At 33.8% G+C, this 22,527-nt stretch overlaps 2 protein-coding genes across 6 annotated transcripts in view; both read left to right on the forward strand.

The window, feature by feature from the left end:
* LOC129438749 (endothelin-converting enzyme-like 1) overlaps positions 1-11,394 on the forward strand; it is a 32,657-nt gene extending 21,263 nt beyond the window's left edge. The window contains exons 8-19 of the mRNA XM_055197636.2: positions 1-216; positions 3,868-3,966; positions 4,081-4,155; positions 4,237-4,340; positions 6,672-6,730; positions 6,974-7,025; positions 7,932-7,999; positions 9,966-10,090; positions 10,173-10,238; positions 10,336-10,431; positions 10,688-10,764; positions 10,848-11,394. The exon at positions 1-216 is cut by the window's left edge and continues 7 nt beyond it. Of these exons, the coding sequence (XP_055053611.2) occupies positions 1-216; positions 3,868-3,966; positions 4,081-4,155; positions 4,237-4,340; positions 6,672-6,730; positions 6,974-7,025; positions 7,932-7,999; positions 9,966-10,090; positions 10,173-10,238; positions 10,336-10,431; positions 10,688-10,764; positions 10,848-10,947 (1,137 nt within the window). The 3' untranslated portion in view covers positions 10,948-11,394. The remainder of the gene's footprint in view (positions 217-3,867; positions 3,967-4,080; positions 4,156-4,236; positions 4,341-6,671; positions 6,731-6,973; positions 7,026-7,931; positions 8,000-9,965; positions 10,091-10,172; positions 10,239-10,335; positions 10,432-10,687; positions 10,765-10,847) is intronic.
* Positions 11,395-13,286: 1,892 nt separating this feature from the next.
* LOC141349004 (centrosomal protein of 57 kDa-like) lies at positions 13,287-21,622 on the forward strand. 5 transcript variants are annotated; one of them, XM_073862759.1, is made up of 10 exons: positions 13,287-13,307; positions 14,316-14,472; positions 17,525-17,692; positions 17,815-17,936; positions 18,018-18,212; positions 18,287-18,372; positions 18,451-18,523; positions 18,610-18,848; positions 19,236-19,380; positions 19,796-21,622. In XM_073862759.1, the coding sequence occupies exons 2-10, from the start codon at positions 14,352-14,354 to the stop codon at positions 20,012-20,014; spliced, it is 1,368 nt and encodes a 455-aa protein (XP_073718860.1). In that variant the 5' UTR covers positions 13,287-13,307; positions 14,316-14,351; the 3' UTR covers positions 20,015-21,622. The 5 variants fall into 5 exon arrangements, with proteins under 5 accessions (XP_073718860.1, XP_073718857.1, XP_073718856.1 ...); XM_073862756.1 differs by lacking the exon at positions 13,287-13,307 and adding an exon at positions 13,611-13,800 and having other exon boundaries at positions 18,287-18,373; positions 18,455-18,523; XM_073862755.1 differs by lacking the exon at positions 13,287-13,307 and adding an exon at positions 13,611-13,800.
* The last annotated feature ends 905 nt before the right edge of the window (positions 21,623-22,527 follow it).

Genomic DNA, 22,527 nt, shown 5'->3' on the forward strand with positions numbered 1-22,527 from the left:
CATAATTATATGTTGTGGCGCATCGTGGCAGCTCTGAGCGAGCATCTCTCTACAGCATTTCGTAGCACCATCCACGAGTTCTCCCGTGAGATCGACGGTACCGAGCGACAGTTAGAATTGGGTCGTCTGTGTCTCACTCAGGCCAACAAACACTTTGGCATGGCACTGGGCGCTCTCTTCGTTCAACATCACTTCTCACTGAAGAGCAAAGCAAAGGCAAGTTTCACTGTGGTCTCATTAAATGTTTTTTATTGATTGTATTCCTAAAATTCTCAGATATTAAATCTAAACTCGAGTAGATCCTCTGGGGCAGGTTTCCTAAACTTGGGTTCATGAACCCCTGGTGGTTCATGGGAGAATTGCAGGGGGGTCATGAGTTGATGAAAAAAATCATAAAATGTAAATAAATAGTTTAGGTCAAAGGGGTTTTAGCTGACAAAAAAGTTTGAAACCCCTGATTTTCTTTCTTATGGTAAAGCTGTCCATAGAAATATTGATGCTAGTCTGTCTGTCTCTCATCTAATCTCTCTCTCTGATTCAGTCTCACCTTTTCATTTTCTGTCTAATTCATTCAATCTTTTATTTCGCTGGCACAAACATTTGTGTTTACCTTTCATATCACCGCTGGACTCTGGCGCTGGTCTTGAATGATGGATGGATGGATGAAGTCTTTTTTCTTTTGAAAGAGATGTCTTTCCCAGATGGTTTGCGTGGTGGGGTGTAGAGATTTGTAAAAATCGTCAGTCAAATTGTCAGACGAGAGCAGACGTGAGCAGATTGTTGTGGGTCTCACACTGTTTTCCAGCACGAAACAACAGGAAGATTCATCTTTTCAACTTGTGTTTAACAGAAAAGTTCATGAAATATCCTGTCATCACTTTTTTACCCTCATGATTTTACAAATCCATAGCAAACACAACCTTTATTTCTTTTTGTTAAGTGATTGATTTGGTACAAATGAAAGCATTTAGACACAGCCAACCAAAATGATAGAACCGAGTAATGAGTCATTGATCTTTGTCTTTAATTTAGCTTAAAATGCTTGTAAAGTCGTTTGAGTGAAAAGTTTCTGCACACATAATGAATGTAAGAAATGTATTTATTAAACAAGTTACTAACACTGTGAAATATGTAGTACTTAATTGTGGATTTAAACCGTTAAACAGTTTTTCCACATTTCTGTGTTCAGGAGTATGTGGGCGGGGCTAAAACAGTGGCTTGATGACACACTGAAGCCACCGTGCATGGCCCCGCCCCTAACACAATCAAAAGCATCCATTCAGGTTGTAGGTATTTGAAAGTTGAGAGAGATTAAGTGTTTATTTGTCACATATATGATACAAATTGCAGTGAAATGCAAGTTTTGCAGTAAAATGTAGGTTCCCACGAGTGGTTTTAGCACAGACAGCGGACGTTTCCCAGTGTTTAAGAGCTAAAAATCCTGCCTGTTTTTTAAAGATTTTAATCTCTTTTTTAATTATTAGGCCTTTTTTAAACATTCCGATTACACAGCGCTCTAAACTGCTTGATTCTGATTGGCCAGCCACAACATTTCAAGGTTAATTTTTATAACTACAGTTCAAATCTAATAATACACAGCTGCAAATCATTTTGACAGGCACAGTTTAAAATAACACAGAAATGAAATATGAATATGTCTTTTAATAACATATATGACATTATATTTACAAATGAATAAACCACGTTTGAAAGTTTTGTCTTATCTTAAAACCGAAAGGAATCAGGTTTTCCTCGTGGAATGCCCATATGACATAATTTTTTAAAATATAAAAAATGGCCAAAAATATATGTACTGAAATAGTTTTAACCAATATATTTTTTGGCTATTTTTAAAAATATATTTTAAAAATGAATATAATTTAAAGCATTTCCATTCACATCGCATTGGAAGAAAAACTTTTTATGCTACAAACCAGTAAACATTACAGGTTTGATAAGATTAAAATTTAATATATTTTCAACTGCAAAAATATATACTTATAATTTTATATTCAATGCAAATGTTTATATTTTGGCCAGAATTTTTTTTTTGCTGTATGGATTGTAAAATTAGTAATGTATTTGTTGCCTCTGAATTACATTTTGAAATATAGACTGTTTCAGCAGTAACAACATAAACAAGCGGCTGTCGCGGTCCGCACGTAACTTCCGGTAAACTCCGCTAATAATAAATAACAACAAAGTACTTTAAACGTAGTTTATTTATATAACAAGCAAAAAAACAACACATAGATTACCAAGGAAACCAAAACATTTGTTATTTTTGACGAGGCATTTGTTCAAGAGATCAGTTTAGCAACTAGTCAGACCATTAAAAAAACGAAATCGGAAGTAAAGTTCGGATCCAGACGTGTATCACATGCGTCCGATGAAACCGTCTATATGTTAATATATGAAGATAAAAACTAAATATATTTGCAAATTTAAAAATATATTTAGTTAAGCTTTACTTTCTACAAAATGTATTTCTGTCATGACCTGATCTCTCTATTTCTTGTCTTATCCGAGTTTGAGAGGGATTAGGTTGTGACAGTACGTGTCTGCCCTGAGAAAGTTGTGTGACAGGCCCTTCCGCGGTCCACGTTTCTCTCAGGGTTCGTGAATTGTTTCCCGCTCCCTTATGTTTGATTAAGCTCCAGGTGTATGTTGTTAGTACTCCCTATTTAATACCCTTCTGTCCTGTCCTCCGTGCGTTGGTATTCTTCTGTGTTTCCTGCAAGTTCCCTGAGTGTATTCCTGGTCTCCTGTGTAAGTTTATGTAGTTTAGTGTTCTCAGTGTTTATGTTAGTTAGTTAGTGCTCGTGTCTGTTTATTGTAATGTTTTACTCCCTCGTGGGTGTTTTGGTTCTGTGTGTCTATATATATTAAAGTATTCTTGATTTTAGTCTGCGTTTGGGTTTTCCATCGTCTTCCTCGTGTACCAGCCGTGACAATTTCGGATATATTAAAAAACATATTTTTGGCCAAAGAAATTTATTTTTTGCCTTATGGGAATAAATATATTAATGTTCCTTATGAGGTAAATAACCATGTAAAAAGTGGAATAATGCACAAGCAGCTGGTTGTTATTGTGAAATAAGCTGTGTGTCGTGTCCTGATCACACTGGTTTGGTGCCTATACATTAACCCTTATTTATTTCTGTGGTGTCAATGAAAGCATATTTAGACAGCAAACCAAAAACTGAGTAATGAGTCATTGATATTTTCCTTTAATTTAGCTTAATGCCAATTGGTTTCTCTTTTCGTTGTAAGAAGGTTGTAATTTACCAGGTAATTAGGCTTTTATAAACTCAGAAGATGGCACACAGGGGAACAGACAGATCGTTTGGGTGTTGACTTAAATATTCTGCTATTATTTGAAGGTAATATAGTCTTAGTTTAATTCATGAAGGTGATTTGGTGTAGTTGTGTCTGCTTAAGTGTCTCTAGGCATGTTTATTACCTATAAAATAATTGCAGATGCCTTTTTTGTTGTTGTCCTTGAATGCAGTAACATTTTCCATGGTGACACATTTAAAATGTTTTAAGGTAGATTTATTGAATTAAAATCCATGTGTTTATATGTGTACATTCTTAAATCATCATACACTATACATGAAAGAGCAATAATCTTTGTGCACGTCCACATTCAGTCATCTCTTCTTAATATAAGGCATTATTCCCTAAAGCAAGGAGTGAACTATCTCAATCTCTCTTCACTTACTTATTACAAGTGTTAATGATTTCATTACATGATTTCCACAGCATTTAACAAACCCTTAAACATCTGATTTGTGCAGCACCTTTACTTTCTGAACTTTATTAATGGGGACTTTTGATTGACATGTCGTCTCCGCCCCTTCACAGGTACAGGAGCTGGTGGAGGACATCAAACATTCATTAGATCTGAGACTACAAGAGCTCGACTGGATGGATGAAGAAACCAAAGATGCTGCCAGAACAAAGGTGAGACTTATGAGATATCAAGATGAGACAGATGTGAGATTACATCGAGAGAAACAAGAAGACTTCAGCATAGGGTATGAAAGGGTTAAATCTCTCTCTCTTTCTCTGTCTCAGTTACAGCACATGATGGTGATGACTGGTTATCCAGACTATCTGCTGAAGCCCGAGCTCATAGATGAAGAGTATGGGGTACGAGGCACAGGCAGCCAATCAGAAGTCAGCGAATGTGCTCTGGTCTGTATTTTAACGCTCTGTCTCTGTTCTTTTCAGTTTGATGTAAGTGAGAAGACGTATTTCAAGAATATTCTCAACAGCATCAAGTACAACATCAAACTCTCTGTCAAAAAGATCCATAAAGAGGTGGACAAGACAACGTAAGTGGCCGTCATCATGATAACTGACACGCAATGATGCATGCGCTGCTCATACAGAACAACAAACAGGAAGTGATGTCATTGATTCAGTGATTTAAATGATGAGTTTGTTTGTCCTGTGATGATTCCACTTAGATCCGAAAACTCAAGGTCCGACCCGAAACCTTTTTAAAATGGACCCAATGCTCAACGGATCCAAAAATTAAATTGTAGTTGGTTTACTTAAATATTTTGAGTACTCTGAACTTGTCATGTTTTACAGTGTACTGTTAAGTTGTAAAGTGTTAAGTATTTGAGTACAGGAAACTTATAAAAAACAAGGCAATCAATTGCCACAAAATATTTAAGTAACATTACTACTACAATTTAAGTTACATAAAGTATATAATTTAATTTTTATCAGACTTAAACTAAGTTTAGATAAAAAATGTTTTATATGAATTGAAGTTGTCAGTACTCAAAACTTTTAAGTTTGCAAACTTAAGAAAATTAAATTTTTGAGTTAGTAGAACTTATCCGGGTTTACAGTGTTGTTTTCAGTACAAATAGTTAAAAAATGTTTAAATAAATTTGTTTTCTTGATGAGCAAAATTACCTAAGAAAATAAATAACAAATTTAAGTGAATTTTGCATAAAACAGGCAAATAAATGTGATTAAGGGGTAAGATAGTTTTTCTTAAATTGTGTGTTGAAGAAAAAAGTAAACCTATTTCAAGATTTTTTTTCTTACCCCATTGGCAGTTTTTTTTTTTTTTTTTTTTTGCTTGTTTAAGCACAAATTCACTTAAATTTGTTATTTTTGGTCTAAAAATAGACCAAAGAAAATAGAGATTTTCTAAACTGCAAAAAATGATTTTCAAGAAAAAAAATCTTAATATTTTTGTCTTGTTTTCGGTAAAAATATAAAAAAAATTCTTAAATGAAAATGCTTTTTCTTGATGAGCAAAACAACCCAATAAGTCTAAAAATATAATAATTTGATTTAACAAAAAATATCAAATTTAAGTGATTTTGTGAATAAAACAAGCAAAAAAATCTGCCAATGAGGTAAGCAAATTTTTCTTGATTTTATCTTGAATTTAGTGTTTAAGAAAAATGTTCAAGATTTTTTTTCTTACCCCATTGGCAGATTTTTTTGCTTGTTTTATTCACAAAATCACTTAAATGTGTTATTTTTGGTCTAAAAATAGACCAAAGAAAATAGAGATATTCTACACTGCAAAAAATTATTTTCAAGAAAAAAAATCATAATATTTTTGTCTTGTTTTTGGTAAAAATATCAAAAAATTATTAAATTAAAATGCTTTTTCTTGATGAGCAAAACAACCCAATAAGTCTAAAAATATAATAATTTGATTAAACAAAAAATATAAAATTTAAGTGATTTTGTGGATAAAAAAGCAAAAAAATCTGCCAATGAGGTAAGCAAATTTTTCTTGATTTTATCTTGAATTTAGTGTTTAAGAAAACTGTTCAAGATTTTTTTGCTTACCCCATTGGCAGATTTTTTTGCTTGTTTTATTCACAAAATCACTTAAATTTGATATTTTTGGTCTAAAAGTAGACTTATTGTCTTGGGTCGTTTTGCTCATCAAGAAAAAGCTTCTTAATATAAGAATTTTTAGATATTTTTACTGAAAACAAGACAAAAATAATTTTTTTACTTGAAAATCATTTTTTGCAATGACCTCCAAGACTGTTTAATCACTCATATCACATCATTGTTTATTTTCAGGTTGCCAAATAATAAAATAATACTAATGTTTGACTTATAAAAATACTTTTAACCTGAAAATGTGACTTAAAAAATGAGTTGAAAACTAAAGTCGCATTTGTTCACTTTGTGAGGAAAATACATTGTTACGTTTACCTCAGTAGATATAACATTTAAACTGAGATTAAATCAAAGTCTTTATACTATAGATAGAAAACACAAATAAATGAAACCAAACCAAAGAAGATTATTTGTGAACAAAACAACACAACGCACTGATGTGTATGTAAACAGCAACATCAGACATTCGGCTGAAGTGTGTTATCAGACTGACAGATTGTGTCTGATCAGAGCAGACAAATGAAAAATGACCATCTGCAAAAACACAAGAGCTCTAGATCCATACAAAACAGCCTAAAGACACACACACGTACACATACACAAACACACACTTAAACACACTCACACACATGCAAAACAACACCTGAATTCGTAGATGTGTGTGTTTCTGGCTACTGGTGTCTGTCATTAAAATACAAAATTTGACAATTAAAATAACAATCACTGAATACTGAGTGTGTGTCTGTGTGTGTTTGCGTGTGTTTGTGTGTCCACAGGTGGCTGCTTCCACCACAGGCTTTAAATGCATATTACCTGCCAAACAAAAACCAGATGGGTGAGTACATCGCATACATGAATATTCACACACACACACACACTCAGACACACACACATCCAGCATTGTTTGTTTGTTGTTTATTGTTGTGTTTGCCTGTCTGGGGATTAACAGCACACCTCTCTGATGATCAATAAAAAGCGAGAGACAGACAGATGGACATAAACATGAAACTCCATTAAACCAGATCATCATTCTTTCCTCTCGCTCGTCCACTCACTCACTCTCTCTCTGTGTGTTTAGTTTTCCCTGCAGGAATTCTCCAGCCGACTCTGTTTGATCCAGAATTCCCACAGTGAGTATCACACACATACATGATATCATTTAAGAGAACAGACAGTATTACACACACTAGATTCATGAGATAATGCAGTGATTGATTCCTTCACTCGTTTACCTTTATGTTCTTACAAACCTTCATCTTCTGTGAAACACAGATGCTTTGAGTTTTTCTTCTTCATGACGGTTGTAAAAATCTGCAATGAATGACACGTCTTCATACTGCTGTACATTACCCAGATTTTACCATGGTAAAGGTGGTTTTAGGAAGTTGGCTTGTCAGACTTCAGAACCAGAACTATTTGTGTTATTATATCTAATCCTATACGTATACAAATGATAAATATATCATCTTCCCAGCGCTGCTACGTGTCTGTCTGTCTGTCTGTGGGATCAATGTGATATTGTCTTTAGAAAAAATGACACTTGTGGAGTGTGTGAGCGTTTGTGTGTGTTTGTGTGTTAACGGGTGCTGTGAGTTTGTATTGATTTCCCTTCACAAAGTCTGTTAGACGAGACAAATATCAGTAAGAGTTTAGACCACACACACACACACACACACACACACACACACACACACACACACACACACACACAGTTTAAGGGTGAATTATAATGATCAATTTCATCTGGGCTGTTTTTTCTCTCTGAGCAGAACAAATTGATGTGATGTAAAGTCTAATTACTAAAGTATGTCATTTATAGCCGTATAATCTTTAGGAGGTTTTTAAAAGGGCTGTTAAAGGAGTTTGTGTTGATGGTTCAGCTCTCTGCTGCCTCCTGCTGATCACAGCTCGACACTGCATGTGAAGATAAACAGCTTTAGATACAACATACAGATGAGGAATATTATAACACAAGATATTATAGCAAAAGATCTGTGATGTTTATTGACATGTTTTATTCTGTCGGGTTTCTTTAGGTCACTGAATTACGGAGGAATTGGTGCGATCGTTGGACACGAGCTCACGCACGGATACGACGACTGGGGTGACATATTTTATTCATTTTAGATTATTATTAAAATGTATACCATGTGGTTGTTTAATGCTTGGGTTTCCATTCAAACGTGAAGCGAATCTTTATCAAATTTGCACAAGAATTTCCAACAAGTTGTTTAAGCGAATTATGGTGGTATTGGTAACCTAGTAATCAACAGTAACTAAAACAAGGCACACTTAGAAAATGTAGTCATGATGGGGCAAGTTATTAATTTATTTGAAGTGCTGCTTGTAATTGCCAACTTAAGAAGGAATGCTGAGTTTTTTATGCAGGCACTAGCAGCAAGGGCATTGCAATGGCATTGAGCGCCATTTATAATAAAGACAACGACAGCTGATACATCTAGATGATCAAGTCATCAAGTCATTTAGCAAATGCGTTTCCATCTCCAATTATTCACATTTACTCTTTTTTGCAAAAAACACCAAGCGATCATAAAAACTTTTTTGTGAATTAAGGGATTTTTACTTTAAAATGTGCATAAAATCATGGTGATGGAAACAGGGTGGCATATTTTTCAGTGAATGCACACCTATGAAGTAATTACAGGTCTGTCTCTGTAGATGGCATTACAGTTCAATATCACAAGTTTAACTGAGATAACAGATTTATTTACTTTCAACAAATTAAGCATACGTGTGGTAGGCAAAAAAATAAATTAAAAATAATTAATACAATTATTCAACAGAGAAGAAAATGAATACAGTAAATAAACTGTTGCATGCTTGTTGAGTTTTGTCATTGCTTTATTCCTGATCATATAAAACTAGAACAAATTATACATGAATACTGAAAAAAACATAGTATAAGCAGAATAATTGACCGTCTGTTGAAATATTTCAAAATATTATTTTCAAATCCAATGGCCTACTGTCAATTATTCCTTTACTGCAAAAAATTACTTTCTTACTTAGTATTTTTGTCTTGTTTTTAGTAAAAATAAAAATAAAAATCTTAAATTAATATGTATTTTCTTCATGAGCAAAATGACTTAGGAAAATAAGTCTAGTTTTTAGACAATAAATATAAACTTAAAGTGAATTAGTGCAAAAACAAGCCCAAAAAATCTGACAATGGAATAAGAAAATTTTTCTTGAAATTAGTTCACTTTTTTCATAAACACTTAATTCAAGAATTTTTTTCTAATTCCATTATCAGATTTTTGCTTGTTTTAAGCACAAATTCGATTAATTTGTATATTTTTTTGCCTTAAAATAGACTTATTTTTCTAGGTCATTTTGCTCATCAAGAAAATACATCTTCATTTAAGAATTTTTAGATATTTTTACTGAAAACAAGACAAAAACACTAAGTACAGTGAAAAAAATGATTCATTGAATTTAATCATTTTTTTTAAGGTAAGTGGTTGCAATCAATTTATTTAAGCTACATTTAAACAAAAGTGTTATATTTTATTTTACTTTACTAATCTTTTTTAGTAAAGTAACTTTTTAAACTTTTTTTAAACTTTTAAACTTTTTTGTTTAAATGTAGCTTAAATAAATTTATTCAATGAATCTTTTTTTTTTTTCAGTGAAAAGAAAGTCATTTTTTGCAGTATTGAAGTTCTTTGGAGAGTAAAAGTAAAGTGTATGGTTAAAGTCAATCCATCAAGCTTTCCTATATGAATTATTATTAAAATGATGACAATACTGTACAAATACTGTACAACTAGTCAACATGAACAAAGCACATCACACTGAAAAAAATGATTCATTGAATTTAATCAATTTTTTAAGGAAAGTGGTTGCAATCAATTTATTTAAGCTACATTTAAACAAAAGTTTTATATTTTATTTTACGTTACTAATCTTTTTTGTTTAAATGTAGCTTAAATAAATTGATTGCAACCACTTACCTTAAAAAAAATTGATTCAATTCAATGAATCTTTTTTTTTCAGTGCAGATCATGATATGATGTAGAGTCATGTGACCTTTTCCTTTATGCTGATAGGTGGTCAGTATGATCGCTATGGTAACCTGAAGCAGTGGTGGACAGAAGAATCATACAGGAAGTTTCAGAAGAAAGCCGAATGTATCATTAAACTATATGACAACTTCACCGTCTATAACCAAAGGGTACAGAAACACACACAAACATACATACAGATGTGTGAATGTGCACTGTGACTGATGTGTGTGTCTGATCTGTGTGTGTTAGGTGAACGGGCGGCTGACACTGGGCGAGAACATCGCTGATCTGGGTGGACTGAAGTTGTCGTATTATGTAAGTGCCAACTAATGCTTCACTAATACAACACTGTCCTCATAGAGAGATCTGTTAAACTAAATCTAAACATAAATCTGTCTCTCTCTGTCTGTAGGCCTATCAGAAGTGGATTCGAGATCATGGTCCAGAGCGTCCTCTTCCAGGTCTGAAGTACACACATGAGCAGCTGTTCTTCATAGCGTTTGCTCAGGTACACAGACCCATCTCTTACCATTACATTATTTAACCCTTTAATTGTATTAATCTTTAAACAGTAAACGTTTCACTCATAAAGCTCACTCACTCTTGTTAAAAAAGGAATAGTTCACACATAGAGCTACTGAAGGAGCTGCTCTGAGAAACAGCCAATCAGAGCAAAGCTGAACATTATTATTCATGACCCTTTTAAATCCTTCTGTCCAAAATCCTGCTTGACTAAAGTTATGTTTTAATGTTTATTGTGACAGAACTGGTGTATGAAGAGACGATCTCAGTCCATTTATCTTCAGCTTCTGACAGATAAACACGCTCCTGAACACTACAGGTACACACACACACAGTAAAGCCGTCTAAAGCGCTGTGATTGAATATGACGCTTGACATCAGTCTTATAATGTTTCTTTGCAGGGTTATTGGCAGCGTTTCTCAGTTTGAAGAGTTTGCTCGTGTGTTTCATTGTCCCAGAGGTTCACCAATGCATCCCGTCAACAAATGTGCTGTCTGGTGACCTTTGACCCCTGGACCTTCTCTTCACTCGACCTTCATTTACGGCATACTGCATCACCATACACCATAAAACTGTGATGCTGTTTGATGTTTACAGCACTTGAATAGTGAACAAAGACCAAACATGCTGAAAGCAAATGCATTTCCTCTTAACCTTTATTTTCATTCATGCATCTGTCAGACGCTTTTATCCAAAGCCATTTAAAGTGCATTCAAGCTATACACTTTATCGGTAAGCTTCTCGTGTGCCATATGTTACATGGATTCGTTTTAGATATTCGTTTATTTTTCTATTCTGAGACATATTGTGTTATTTAATTCAATTAATGGCTGATGATAATTATGTGAAATATTGTGTAAAACCCACATTTTGATTCTTGTTGGAGTTGTGTATGAATGAACACAGATGTTTGGATGACTTTTGTGTGTGCGCGCGCGCGTGCGTGCGTGTGTGTGCGCGTGCATGAGAGAGAGAGAGAGCTCTGTGTTGTAGGCATGCTGATGTGTTTTGATATGAAATGTTTTGTCAGAGCAGTTTTGTGTTTTTATCTGATCTAATGCTGAGAAAAGACAAACCATATGTTGATTTCATGATGCCCCCGTGTGTTTATTCTGTTGTGTATCTGATTGGATGTGATATGAAGAGATGGAGTGTACAACAGATGTTCTCTCCGGTGTGTCTCAGGTCTGTTCTGATGAGGTTCATTGTTAAATGTAAACCTGGTTGACAACCACTGCTGTTTCACATTCATTCCTTTAAAATCTTTAAAGGGGACATATCATGAAAATCTGACTACATGTATAAGTGGTATAATTGGGTCCCCAGTGCTTTAATTAATCTAGAAAATGTAAGAAGGATAAACCCAATAACTTAGTTTTGGTAAACCATTATCTGCAAGCATCTGCAAAAATAGCTCATTGAAATGTAGCTCCCCTTGTGATGTCAGAAAGGAATCTTATTTTAATAATACCACACCATAATTTGCACTATCCAACCACAGCACTGCCATTTAGTGTAGAGAGAGAGAGAGAAGAGAAAAATAATTGACAAAACAATTGAGTTTAATTTCAACAAACCACCATTATGGCGATCAGTGTTTGCATTACTTACAAAGTGTTTTAACATGTTATAATAAGTTATCTATATGGTATTTTGAGCTAAAACATCACATACACTGCAAAAAATTACTTTCTTAGTATTTTTGTCTTGTTTTCAGTAGAAATATCTAAAAATTCTTAAATCAAGATGTATTTTCTTGATGAGCAAAATGACCGAGGAGAATGGTACTAGTTTTTGGACAAAGAAGTGTACAATTTGGGTGGATTTGTGCTTGGGACGGGCAAAGGTGACTGCCAATGGGGTGAGAAAATTTTACTTGAATTAAGTGTTTAAGAAAAAAGAAATCTTATTTCACATTTTTTTTTCTCACCCCATTGGCAGATAATTTTGCTTGTTTTAAGGACAATTTCACTTGAATTGTATATTATTTGTCTTGAGACTAGACTTATTTTCTTGGGTCATTTTGCTCATCAAGAAGGAGCATCTTGATTTGAGAATTTTTGGATGTTTCTGCTGAGAACATGACAAAAGTACTAAGTGAGAGAGTCATTTTTTTGCAGTGTATGTACTCTGGGGACACCAAAGACTTCTTTACATCTTTAAAAAAAATATTTTGTGAAATGTCCCCTTTAAGAGACTCCGCAGGTTTATGATGTTTGTGCTCATGTTTGCCTGACTTGTTATTGGATGTGAATGTTTGTGTAAAACATTTTCAGGGCTGAATTTTAATTTTACATTTGAATTATTTTTGTTGTTGTCGTTAAATCCAAACAAATATTTATGGATCTACAGTCTCTTCATGTGACGGAAACAACGCAGGATATTACTATAAAACTTTTATTTTGTATAAAGTCTTTGCCCATTGAGGAGGAAAAAGATGAAATTTGTACAGATGAATTATATGAAACTTAAAAAGATGTACAGGTCAAATAAAGCATGTTTGCTGTTAAAAAGTCTGAACATGTATATAATATACCAACTTACATATACTTACTGTTTAGTGACAAAGTGCAAAACACTGAATTCTCCATCATTACATGTGGAATAAAACAGAAGCCATAAATTACATCTGACAAATCTTTTCACTTATTTATAGCATTGCATAGACAGATATTCAAACATAATTTGTTATTATTTTTATTTATTTATTTAAGGTCTTATTCGTGTGTTTCATCAATTGCATATTTTGGCTAGTAACTTTAATTTGATGTCTTCGTCACTTCCCCTCAGTTGCTAACCAACTTTAAAACATAGCAACGCTTTAGAGAAGAGATCATTACTGTGGCAAAACTTGAACTACGGTAAATAAATATGAATATCTACAACTACATGTTCATTTCATGACGAGACTCAAACAAGTAAGTATGTAATGTCTGTGAAAGATGTAAATTAAACTCAATGTGTAATTTAGAGTTTGTAGAAGTCGCTTCCGTACAGTAATCTGAGTTTTAAAATGTTTCGCAAAGTACAATTCATTATTTAAAATATATACTATGTATAAAATACTAATACGATGTGTTTTCAACAAAAATATTTTATACATAACGTGTAATTTTAAGCTGTATGATGCACGACTTTTATTTTGAAGTCACAAGATCCGGATGTTGCAATCGCTGACTTCCCACACGCTCGATTTTGCGCGCTTGTATTTTGTTTCCTGTTTGTGAAACTAACAAATTCAGAAACACAAAATTAAACCTATAAAATGTAATTTTAATGACATGCAGTATGTTTATTGAGTAAAGACGCGTTTTAATGGAGACGGATTTTAAAACCTCAGCAGAAAGAAAGCAGGTAAGTTAAATAACTTACGTCAGAAACACTTCACGCACTTTCCATAAAAAATATGTTTTATTGAACCATTAACATAACGCCATGTGTTGCATACATTATACCAATTGTTATTAAATTTGCAATGTTAAAATTGTATTATGTTATAACTGAAATTGATTTTAATCTCTGGATTAATAAACTCAATAACGTTAGTCCCGATTCTGTTATTCAAACAATGAAACAAAACAAAGGTTGAAGATCTCTGCACACGACAGTAAGTTAGTCAGTGTAAATTGGCACAAAAAACTAAATTAAAGTAAAATATCCGTGTCATTTATGATAGATGTAGAAGTCCTCAGTATTATCATAAGAAGTCTGCAAAAATATCACCTCAAACTCTTAGCGAAAAACAGCAAAAGGTCACGAGTTTGAACCCAGTCAACACCTATACTTAAAAAAAATGTGTAATGCATTTAAGGTCGTATTTAATAAAAAAAATGCATAAATGGTAATGTGTGTGTTTATGTTATGTACAGGAGGATCTGAGAGTGGCGCCCTCCAGTGGTCGAGTGATGTCTGACAGTTTGTCTTTGCCCTCTTATACTGAATATCCATCGGGACGACCCTTCATTAACACAACCAGACCCATCTCACATAAAACTGTGAAAGCTTTTCCTGAGAGCAGTGGTGCAGGTACACACACACACACACACACACACACACACACAGGTGACTGCGTCTTAGGTTGTTGTTATGGTGTCTTGTAATCTGTGACATGTGATATCTCACTCACACACACCTGACACTAACATTGCTCATTCCTATAGAGAGTGAATGATGATCCAGTGACAGCTGTCACATTTACTTATCAATAATTCATCATAATGTCTTCTCTCAGTATAGTGCGCTGCTGATGTGTCACTATAAACACAAACCCGACAGCTGTAGAAACATACAGATATCCAGAGACACTTTCCTTTCATGAGTTCAACCTTCATTCAATAAATATTCATCAGTAGAAACACTCATTTTTATTGAAGTGTAATGTTGTAATTGTACACATTAAATGTATTGGCTGTTTATGTTGGTGGTCAGGTGCTCCATCTACTGGACAAATGCAGGAAGTGTTAATAGGGTTGCAAAGGGGTGGAAAGTTTATGGTAAATTTCTGGAAACTTGCCATGGCAATTTCATCTGGGGAATTTTGGAAATATTCTAAATTGGAAACTTAACGAGAATTTACGGGAATATATTGAAATTTATGGACATTTATATAAAGTACTATATAATATAAAAACATAAACAAATATTTAGTTTGGTTATAAGCAGACATGCATGCAAGGTAATACAAAATTTGAAGAAATGTGATACTTAAACTCATCAAGTCTGGATTTATTTGATTAAAAGTCCTTTAGAAATCATTCTAATATGAATTTGATATAAGGGCAGGAATAATGAGCATACGAGACTTCTATTAAAAACATTAATAAAAGTAATGTGTCTAAACTTTTGGCTACTTTTTTAATGATCACATCTAAATGTTTTGTCAGTCAGTTTATTTGTCTTTACAATGTTTTTGCACACTAGCTTACACACAGCACAAGAAAGTTTTAAACACATTAATGTACACTGCAAAAAATGATTTTCAAGAAAAAATGTTCTTCGTAATTTTGTCGTGTTTTCAGTAAAACGTATATAAAAATTCTTAAAATAAGTCTAGTTTTTAAACCAAAAAAATCAAATTTAAGTGATAAAACAAGCAAAAAAATCTGCCAATGGGGTAAGCAAATTTTTCTTGAATTTATTGTTTAAGAAAAAAATTCAAGATTTTTTGTTTACCCCATTGGCAGATTTTTTTTATCTTGTTTTATGCACAAAATCACTTAAATTTGATATTTTTGATCTAAAAACTAGACTTATTTTCTTGGGTCGTTTTGTTCATCAAGAAAAAGCATCTTAATTTAAGGATTTTTAGATATTTTTACTAAAAACAAAACAAAAATACTAAGATTTTTTCCTTGAAAATCATTTTTTCAGTGTAATTACGTGCACTGCATACATTTTTTTTCTTTTTAGTATTTTTGTCTTGTTTTTAGTACAAATATCTAAATATTTAAAATTAAGATGCATTTTTTGATGAGCAAAAAAAATAACCTAAACAAAAATAAGTCTAGTTTTTATACACAAAATATACAATTTAGTGAATTTGTGCATAAAACAAGCAAAACAAATCTGCAAATGGGGTAAGAAAAAAATCTTAAACATTTTTCTTAAACCTCTTATTCAAGGAAAAAACAAGAAAATTTGCTTCCCGCATTGGCAGATTATTATTTTTTTTGCTTGTTTTAAGCACAAATTTACTTAAATTGTATATTTGTTTGTCTAAAATCTAGTCAGGTCATTTTGCTCATCAAGAAAATGAATCTTGATTTAAGAATTTGTAGATATTTTTTTTACTGAAAACAGGACAAAATACTAAGTAATAAAGTCATTTTTTACAGTGTAAAAACATGCAAATATGTAAAGAAGACATGTAGTTTTGAAAATTTTTAATTTTGTGTACCTGTGTTTCTTGTATCTTAAAAATAGTGAAAAATAAATATGGATGTACATTAAGTAAGGGATAATGTAGAGGCAGCCGGTAGTTATTGGGAAATAAGCCCCGACAGTGTGATCAGGACCCGACGCGAAGCGGAGGGTCTTGTATCACACTAAAGGGGCTTATTTCCCAATAACTACCGGCTGCCTCTACATTATCCCGCTTATTACACGGCTACTTGCCACTTAAGAAAAAAACTGGACATGAATATGAATTTGAAACATTATATTGGCATATTTGTTTTAAATTAACATTTTTATCCTTCCGCGAAACTTTGCACAGATGCATAAAATGATCGTAAATTCGTAATACCTTATTAAGATCCTCTGCTTCATACTTGTCTGTCTCCATTTTTTTGTTTTAGCCAGTCTTTGAGAAGTTTTAATGCCCATTCTGTTTTTTTTTTTTGGTGTTGGCTTCGTAGCTGTCATGCTCTATTTTGTCAAGTTCAGTATCAGTAAGCTGTCTGTGTCTTGTCGTTGTTCGTTCTTCTATCCACTGTTTAAATGTTTTGTTTTTTCCGTACATGTTAAAATGAATGTCAAAATGTTCCAGTCTTTGTCACAAGATGGCGCCAAAAGGTAATCTTTATTGATCTTTATATGGCGCGGAGCGATTTTACTCGTACAAGTAGTCCGGCTATGCGTTATTATTTTGGAGCGGTTATTATTTGAAAAGAACGAACCTGCAAATGTCTCAACTGACCAATCAGAATCAAGCATTCCAGAGAGCCGTGTAATAAACTTTGCTAAAACAACAAAGCTGGTGAAGGTGATATAAGACTTTTGCACAGTACTGTACATGTTGACATTATTTAGGATTTACAAAATGATCTGTGCATGTTATGTAAGAATGGAAGTACATGCAGGGGGTGTGGCCTCATTCTGTAAACAGTGTGCATGTGAATGAGGAATGTGAAGGGGAGAAATTCAACTAAAATTGGATTAAATCATCTTGTTTTTCACAAAATTATGTTAACTTTGAATTTTTTTCAAATTCCCAGTTTTTTAATTCCCAAATATTCTCATTCATTCCCATGGAAAGTGTCCAGCCTTGAAAATTCCTGGAATTTTGCAACCCTATGTGTAACACGTGAAGAAGAGATCAGGGATTTTTACTGATGGCCACATGTGTATGTGCGTGTAGCAATTATTTCAGCATTGAAGAATCTGCAGGAGAAGATTCACAGTCTTGAGCTTGAACGCCATGACGCTCATCAGAAACTCCAGAGACTCTCCAGAGAATCAACACATTCACTTAATACTCATGAGAAACAACAACACAGCAGAACTGATGAAGAACCAAAGACTCACGGTCAGTCACTGTACGTCTGTGTGTGCTTATAAACCCACAGTAATGTTGAGATGCCTTGCTGTCTACTTTGCACATAAAGTAAAAGTGTCCTGTCTCACTTTCACACCTGTCTCTCTCTGCAGAGCTGTTGTGTCACTTGTCTGCGGCTGAGAGTCGATGTTCTCGTCTGGAGAGACGCTTGGATCACATGAGGAAGACCCTGAGAAACACTGAATCAGACAGAAGTGCTGTTCTCAGACGACAGGTATGAAAATAATGAGCAGTTTTTTGTGGATATCCTGACAGGTAATCTGTACGTGTGTGTATATTGATGTGTGTTGTGCAGGCGTCTCTGGAGCGGTTGGGTTCGGTGGAGCAGACAGATGTTCAGAGGAAGCTCCTGAAGTTAGATGTTTTGGAGCAGGAGTATCAGAGACTGACAGAGACACAGACGCTCGCCGAGAAGAAAATCAGAGACCTGGAGAGAAAATTACAAGAGGAGGAACATCAGAGGAAACTGGTGCAGGATAAAGCAGCACAGGTCTTTGTCTGTTAATCTGTCTTTTATCTGTGCTGTCTGTCTGATGTTAAATGTGTTGTCTGATCTGTGGTCAGTTGCAGACAGGTCTTGAAGCCAATCGCATCCTCATTCAGTCAGTCTCTCCACGTCCACATAAATCCACTAAAGTCAAAAAGCAGAAGGTGAATAAATGAATGATTGCTCTTTATTTCATCTTTGATGTGTTTGAATGACTCTCTGAATCATCTTTGTTTGTTTTGCAGAAACATTCGTCTCATTCACAGCCACATTATAGACTGAGTTTAGGAGATGTGCCGTTTGTGACAGGAACGGTAATGTACTGTTTACAAACACTGTTTGTGTTCACCTAATACTCTGAAGTGATTGACTCTCTCTCTCTCTTTCTCTCTCTCTTCAGTCGACCGGTTCAAGTCATTCTGTTCGTGCAAACGTTCAACACGTTCTTCATCTCATGAAGCAGCATCATCCTCAGCTATGTAATGAACGTGTTCTTGGACACGCTAATCTGGCTGGAGGCTCCACCAATGAGAGAGGCAGGTCAGGCCATCGGTCCAGCGGTAGCTCCGCCTCTTCGAGCAGTGAAGAGCTGTCTGATTTACTGTTGATGTTACAGGATGAGTTTGGACACATGAGCTTGTGAGTGTTTGTGCATCATATTCTTCACTTTAATATTCAGACACGCTCTTAGTTTGATGAAAATCTGACTATTTTCATGTTTAAGTGCTATAATTGGGTCCCAGTGCTTCTATCAACCTAGAAAACATGAAAAAGATCAACCCAGTAACTTAGTTTTGGTAAACCATGTGAAAAAATAGCTAATTGAAATTTGGCTAATAAACCGCCATTATGGTGATCAGTGTTTGTATTATCAACTAATTTGCATTTTAAAGGAAATACCCAAAAACAGCAAATTTTTGCTCACACCTACAGTGGAAATGTTAACGTGCTATAATAACTTATCTGTGGGGTATTTTGAGCTAAAAAATCACAAAAAGTCTTGTGTGTTTATTGCATGTGGGTCAGTGAGCATCAGGAGTTGGCTAGACAGATCCAGACTTGTAGTTCAGATCGGTTGCGGCAGGATTTGGAGCGTGAGATGGAAACTCTTGTGAAGAGAATGGAGAGTAAAGGGGAACAGATCGCTAAAGTCCGTCGACACCAAACACAGGTAACACACACACACAGAGAACAGTATTTAACTCTTTCCCCGCCATTGACGAGTTTTTACGGCAATCCATATTTCCACTATTATCCACTAGGTGTCATGCTTGCACAACTTATAAAACACTGAAGCATTCACTGATTCAAAACCAGTAAAAACTCTGTGTATGTTTTGATGATCGCTCTGAATCTGATCTCTAACCAAAGTCCTTTACAAAAATGCAATTATTTCACCTTTTTGCTCAAAATTTTGTTTTGTTTTGTTGATATATTGTATGTTTATAAATTAAAACTAGAACATTTTCTGGAAGGCATTAAACTTTTGTGAAAATCATAAAAAATGCTGGTGCTGGCTTGAAAGAGTTATTCTATCTACAGATTAAGAAGGTTCATTGATCTCTCTGTCTGTCTCTGTGTTTCAGCTGGAGAAGTTGAGGAGACAGTATGGTAAACAGAGGAATTTTTCGGCTGACGGCGAGGTTAAAGTCACGACGACAGTATCGACTCGCGGCCGTTCGGCTACACCGGTACAGGTCACATCGAAACCAGGTGAACGCAGCCGAGACAGTCTGCGTCTGCTTAAAGACATGCGCTCGCTGCAGACATCACTGCGCTGTGATCAGATCAACTGGGAGTTTTGACACTTTAACATCTAACAGAACAACAACACACGGCTGTCATCTCATTTATACACACAGACAATTTTACCAATAAGTTTATCGTTTTTGGGATATTATTTTTATGAAAATTCTGCGTATTTTACCACCATGAGCTGAGCTCTTGACTTTTACACTTTTCATTTTGGTTTTAAAGGAAGACTGTGGTTATTTTTGCACAACACTGAGCCATATATACTGCAAAAAAAATACTTTCTTGTTTTCAGTAGAAATATGTAAAAATTCTTAAATCAAGATGAGTTTTCTTAATGAGCAGAACTACCTAAGAAAATAAGTCAAGTTTTTTTTACACGAAAATATACAATTTAAGTAAATTTGTGCTTTAAATAATCTGCCAATGGGGTAAAAAATTCTTGAATTTGTTTAGAATTAAGCCCCGTTGAATCTCACCACCAATTTATTATTTTTATTTGCTTATTTAAGTGAATATGTGCTTCAAACATGATGTTTTTGTCTAAAAACTAGACTTGGTAATTTTGCTCATCAAGAAGATGCATCTTAATTTAAGATTTTTTTTATATTTGTACTTAAAGCCAGACAAAAATACAAAGTAAGAAGGACATTTTTTGCAGTATGTGATATTGATTAAAATAAATCTGATGGTTTACAGGTGAAATAAACTGATAATGATGTCTCAGTGAATCATGATTCAAATAATATGAGATTTCTCATAGTAATCTGTAGGTTAGGTGACAGTCTGATGTTTTTATTTAAATATGATTTATTTAAGTATTTGGCCAGTTGTTGTAATCCACACACATCAGTAATAGTAAAGTTTTATCATATAGATAATATAATGATGATGCAGCTGAATTGTATATGAGAATATAATGTGTGACGTCTGATCTACCTCAGTTAATAATTCCTGCTTTTCTCTTGAAATTTTATTATTTTACTTTACTTTTTTAATCTTTCATATATAAAAGTTTTATTTTTCTTCATTCCAAAATTGGATTATTGTTTGCTAAGGTTTGGTCTATGTTATATATTCAGTTTGCTTGAATGATAAAGTGATGAAACAGGGTTCAACAATGTTAGATTCATTAAAGTAAGTCATGTTATGTTTATATGATATGAAACAGCACTGCAAAAATGACTTTCTTTTTAGTATGTTTGTCTTAAGTAGAAATATCTCAAAAAATTCTTAAATCAAGATGCATTTTCTTGATGAGCAAAATGACCTAAGAATTAAAAATATACAATTTACGTGAATTTGTGCTTAGAACAAGCAATAATGTTTTTGCTTGTTTTAAGCACAAATCTACAGAAACATATTTTTTGTCTAAAATATAAACTTAATTTTTTAGATAATTTTGATTATCATGAAAATACATCTTGATTAAATTTTCTTGCATTTTTGTTTTGTTTTCAGTAGAAATATCCAAGTAAGAAAGTCATTTTTTGCCTTGAAAAATGTGTTGTTTTTCAGAAGCCTTGAATTGTTTGCAATATTATTGATGTGTGTTTATGATGGTGCACCGGTGCTCATATACTTCTTATTGTTCTTATGTCATTTAAACAATTTTAAAGTATTTATTTTTACAGTGTGGATTAAAATCAATATGAGAAATACATTTGTGTTTGTTTCCACTGAGACAGCAAAGCAAAAGCAGCCATTTGAAGACATTTATTTGGATAAAAAGTATTTTCTCATTGTTCTTTCATAATGTCTAATTCATTGACATGTGTAAGAGACACAGTTCAACCTGTACAATATCTACACAGATGTTTTGTATTTATCACCATATAAACCACAGACCATCAGTAATGGAGATCTGAACAAACAATAATTCAGACAGGATAAAATGCAGCAAGTTGTTTATGTTGATGTTTCCTGGATGTTCTTCTCCAGGCTCTTAGTAAAGGGAACGCTGATAATAACTCCTAATGACAATCCCTGGATTCAGCTGAAATATTCAGAAACATATTTACATCAGAAGTCTGTGTGTTACGTGATTGGCACTAGAGAATGAGAGTTCATTCAAAAACAAACGAATCCGATGTTATTTACTTTCACGTACAGGTACAAACGTGTAGAAATACCAGAAAATAGATCAAATAAAGTTGCGTGTAAAAGTAATAATTTAGAAATGGCTGTTATGTACACATCATGAGGTGAAGAAAGAACCACTTATTGCACAAAACAATAGCAAATCTCTTATTATGAAATTAATATCTAATGCAGAAATAGACTTCATAAGAAAAGCATCAAAATGAGTTTCAAGTTCACTGCCAGCACAAGTTTGTTTGTTTTAAATATTTTATACAGCAGACATCAGAAAACTGAAAGGCTCAAAGATAGAAATCCTGCAGTTTCTCTTTACATGAGCTCTTTTACACTCCTCAAATATTTATCATCAAACACAAAAGTTTATTCCTAAACCATTCAGAGCGAACAGCAGGGATCTTTTGTGCTCTGAAGGTTTGGATTTTAAGACGTTCAGTAGTTTCACTGCACTGAGTTGTGTTGTATAAAC

The sequence above is a fragment of the Misgurnus anguillicaudatus genome, chromosome 24, assembly GCF_027580225.2.
Source record: "Misgurnus anguillicaudatus chromosome 24, ASM2758022v2, whole genome shotgun sequence".
NCBI lineage: Eukaryota > Metazoa > Chordata > Actinopteri > Cypriniformes > Cobitidae > Misgurnus > Misgurnus anguillicaudatus.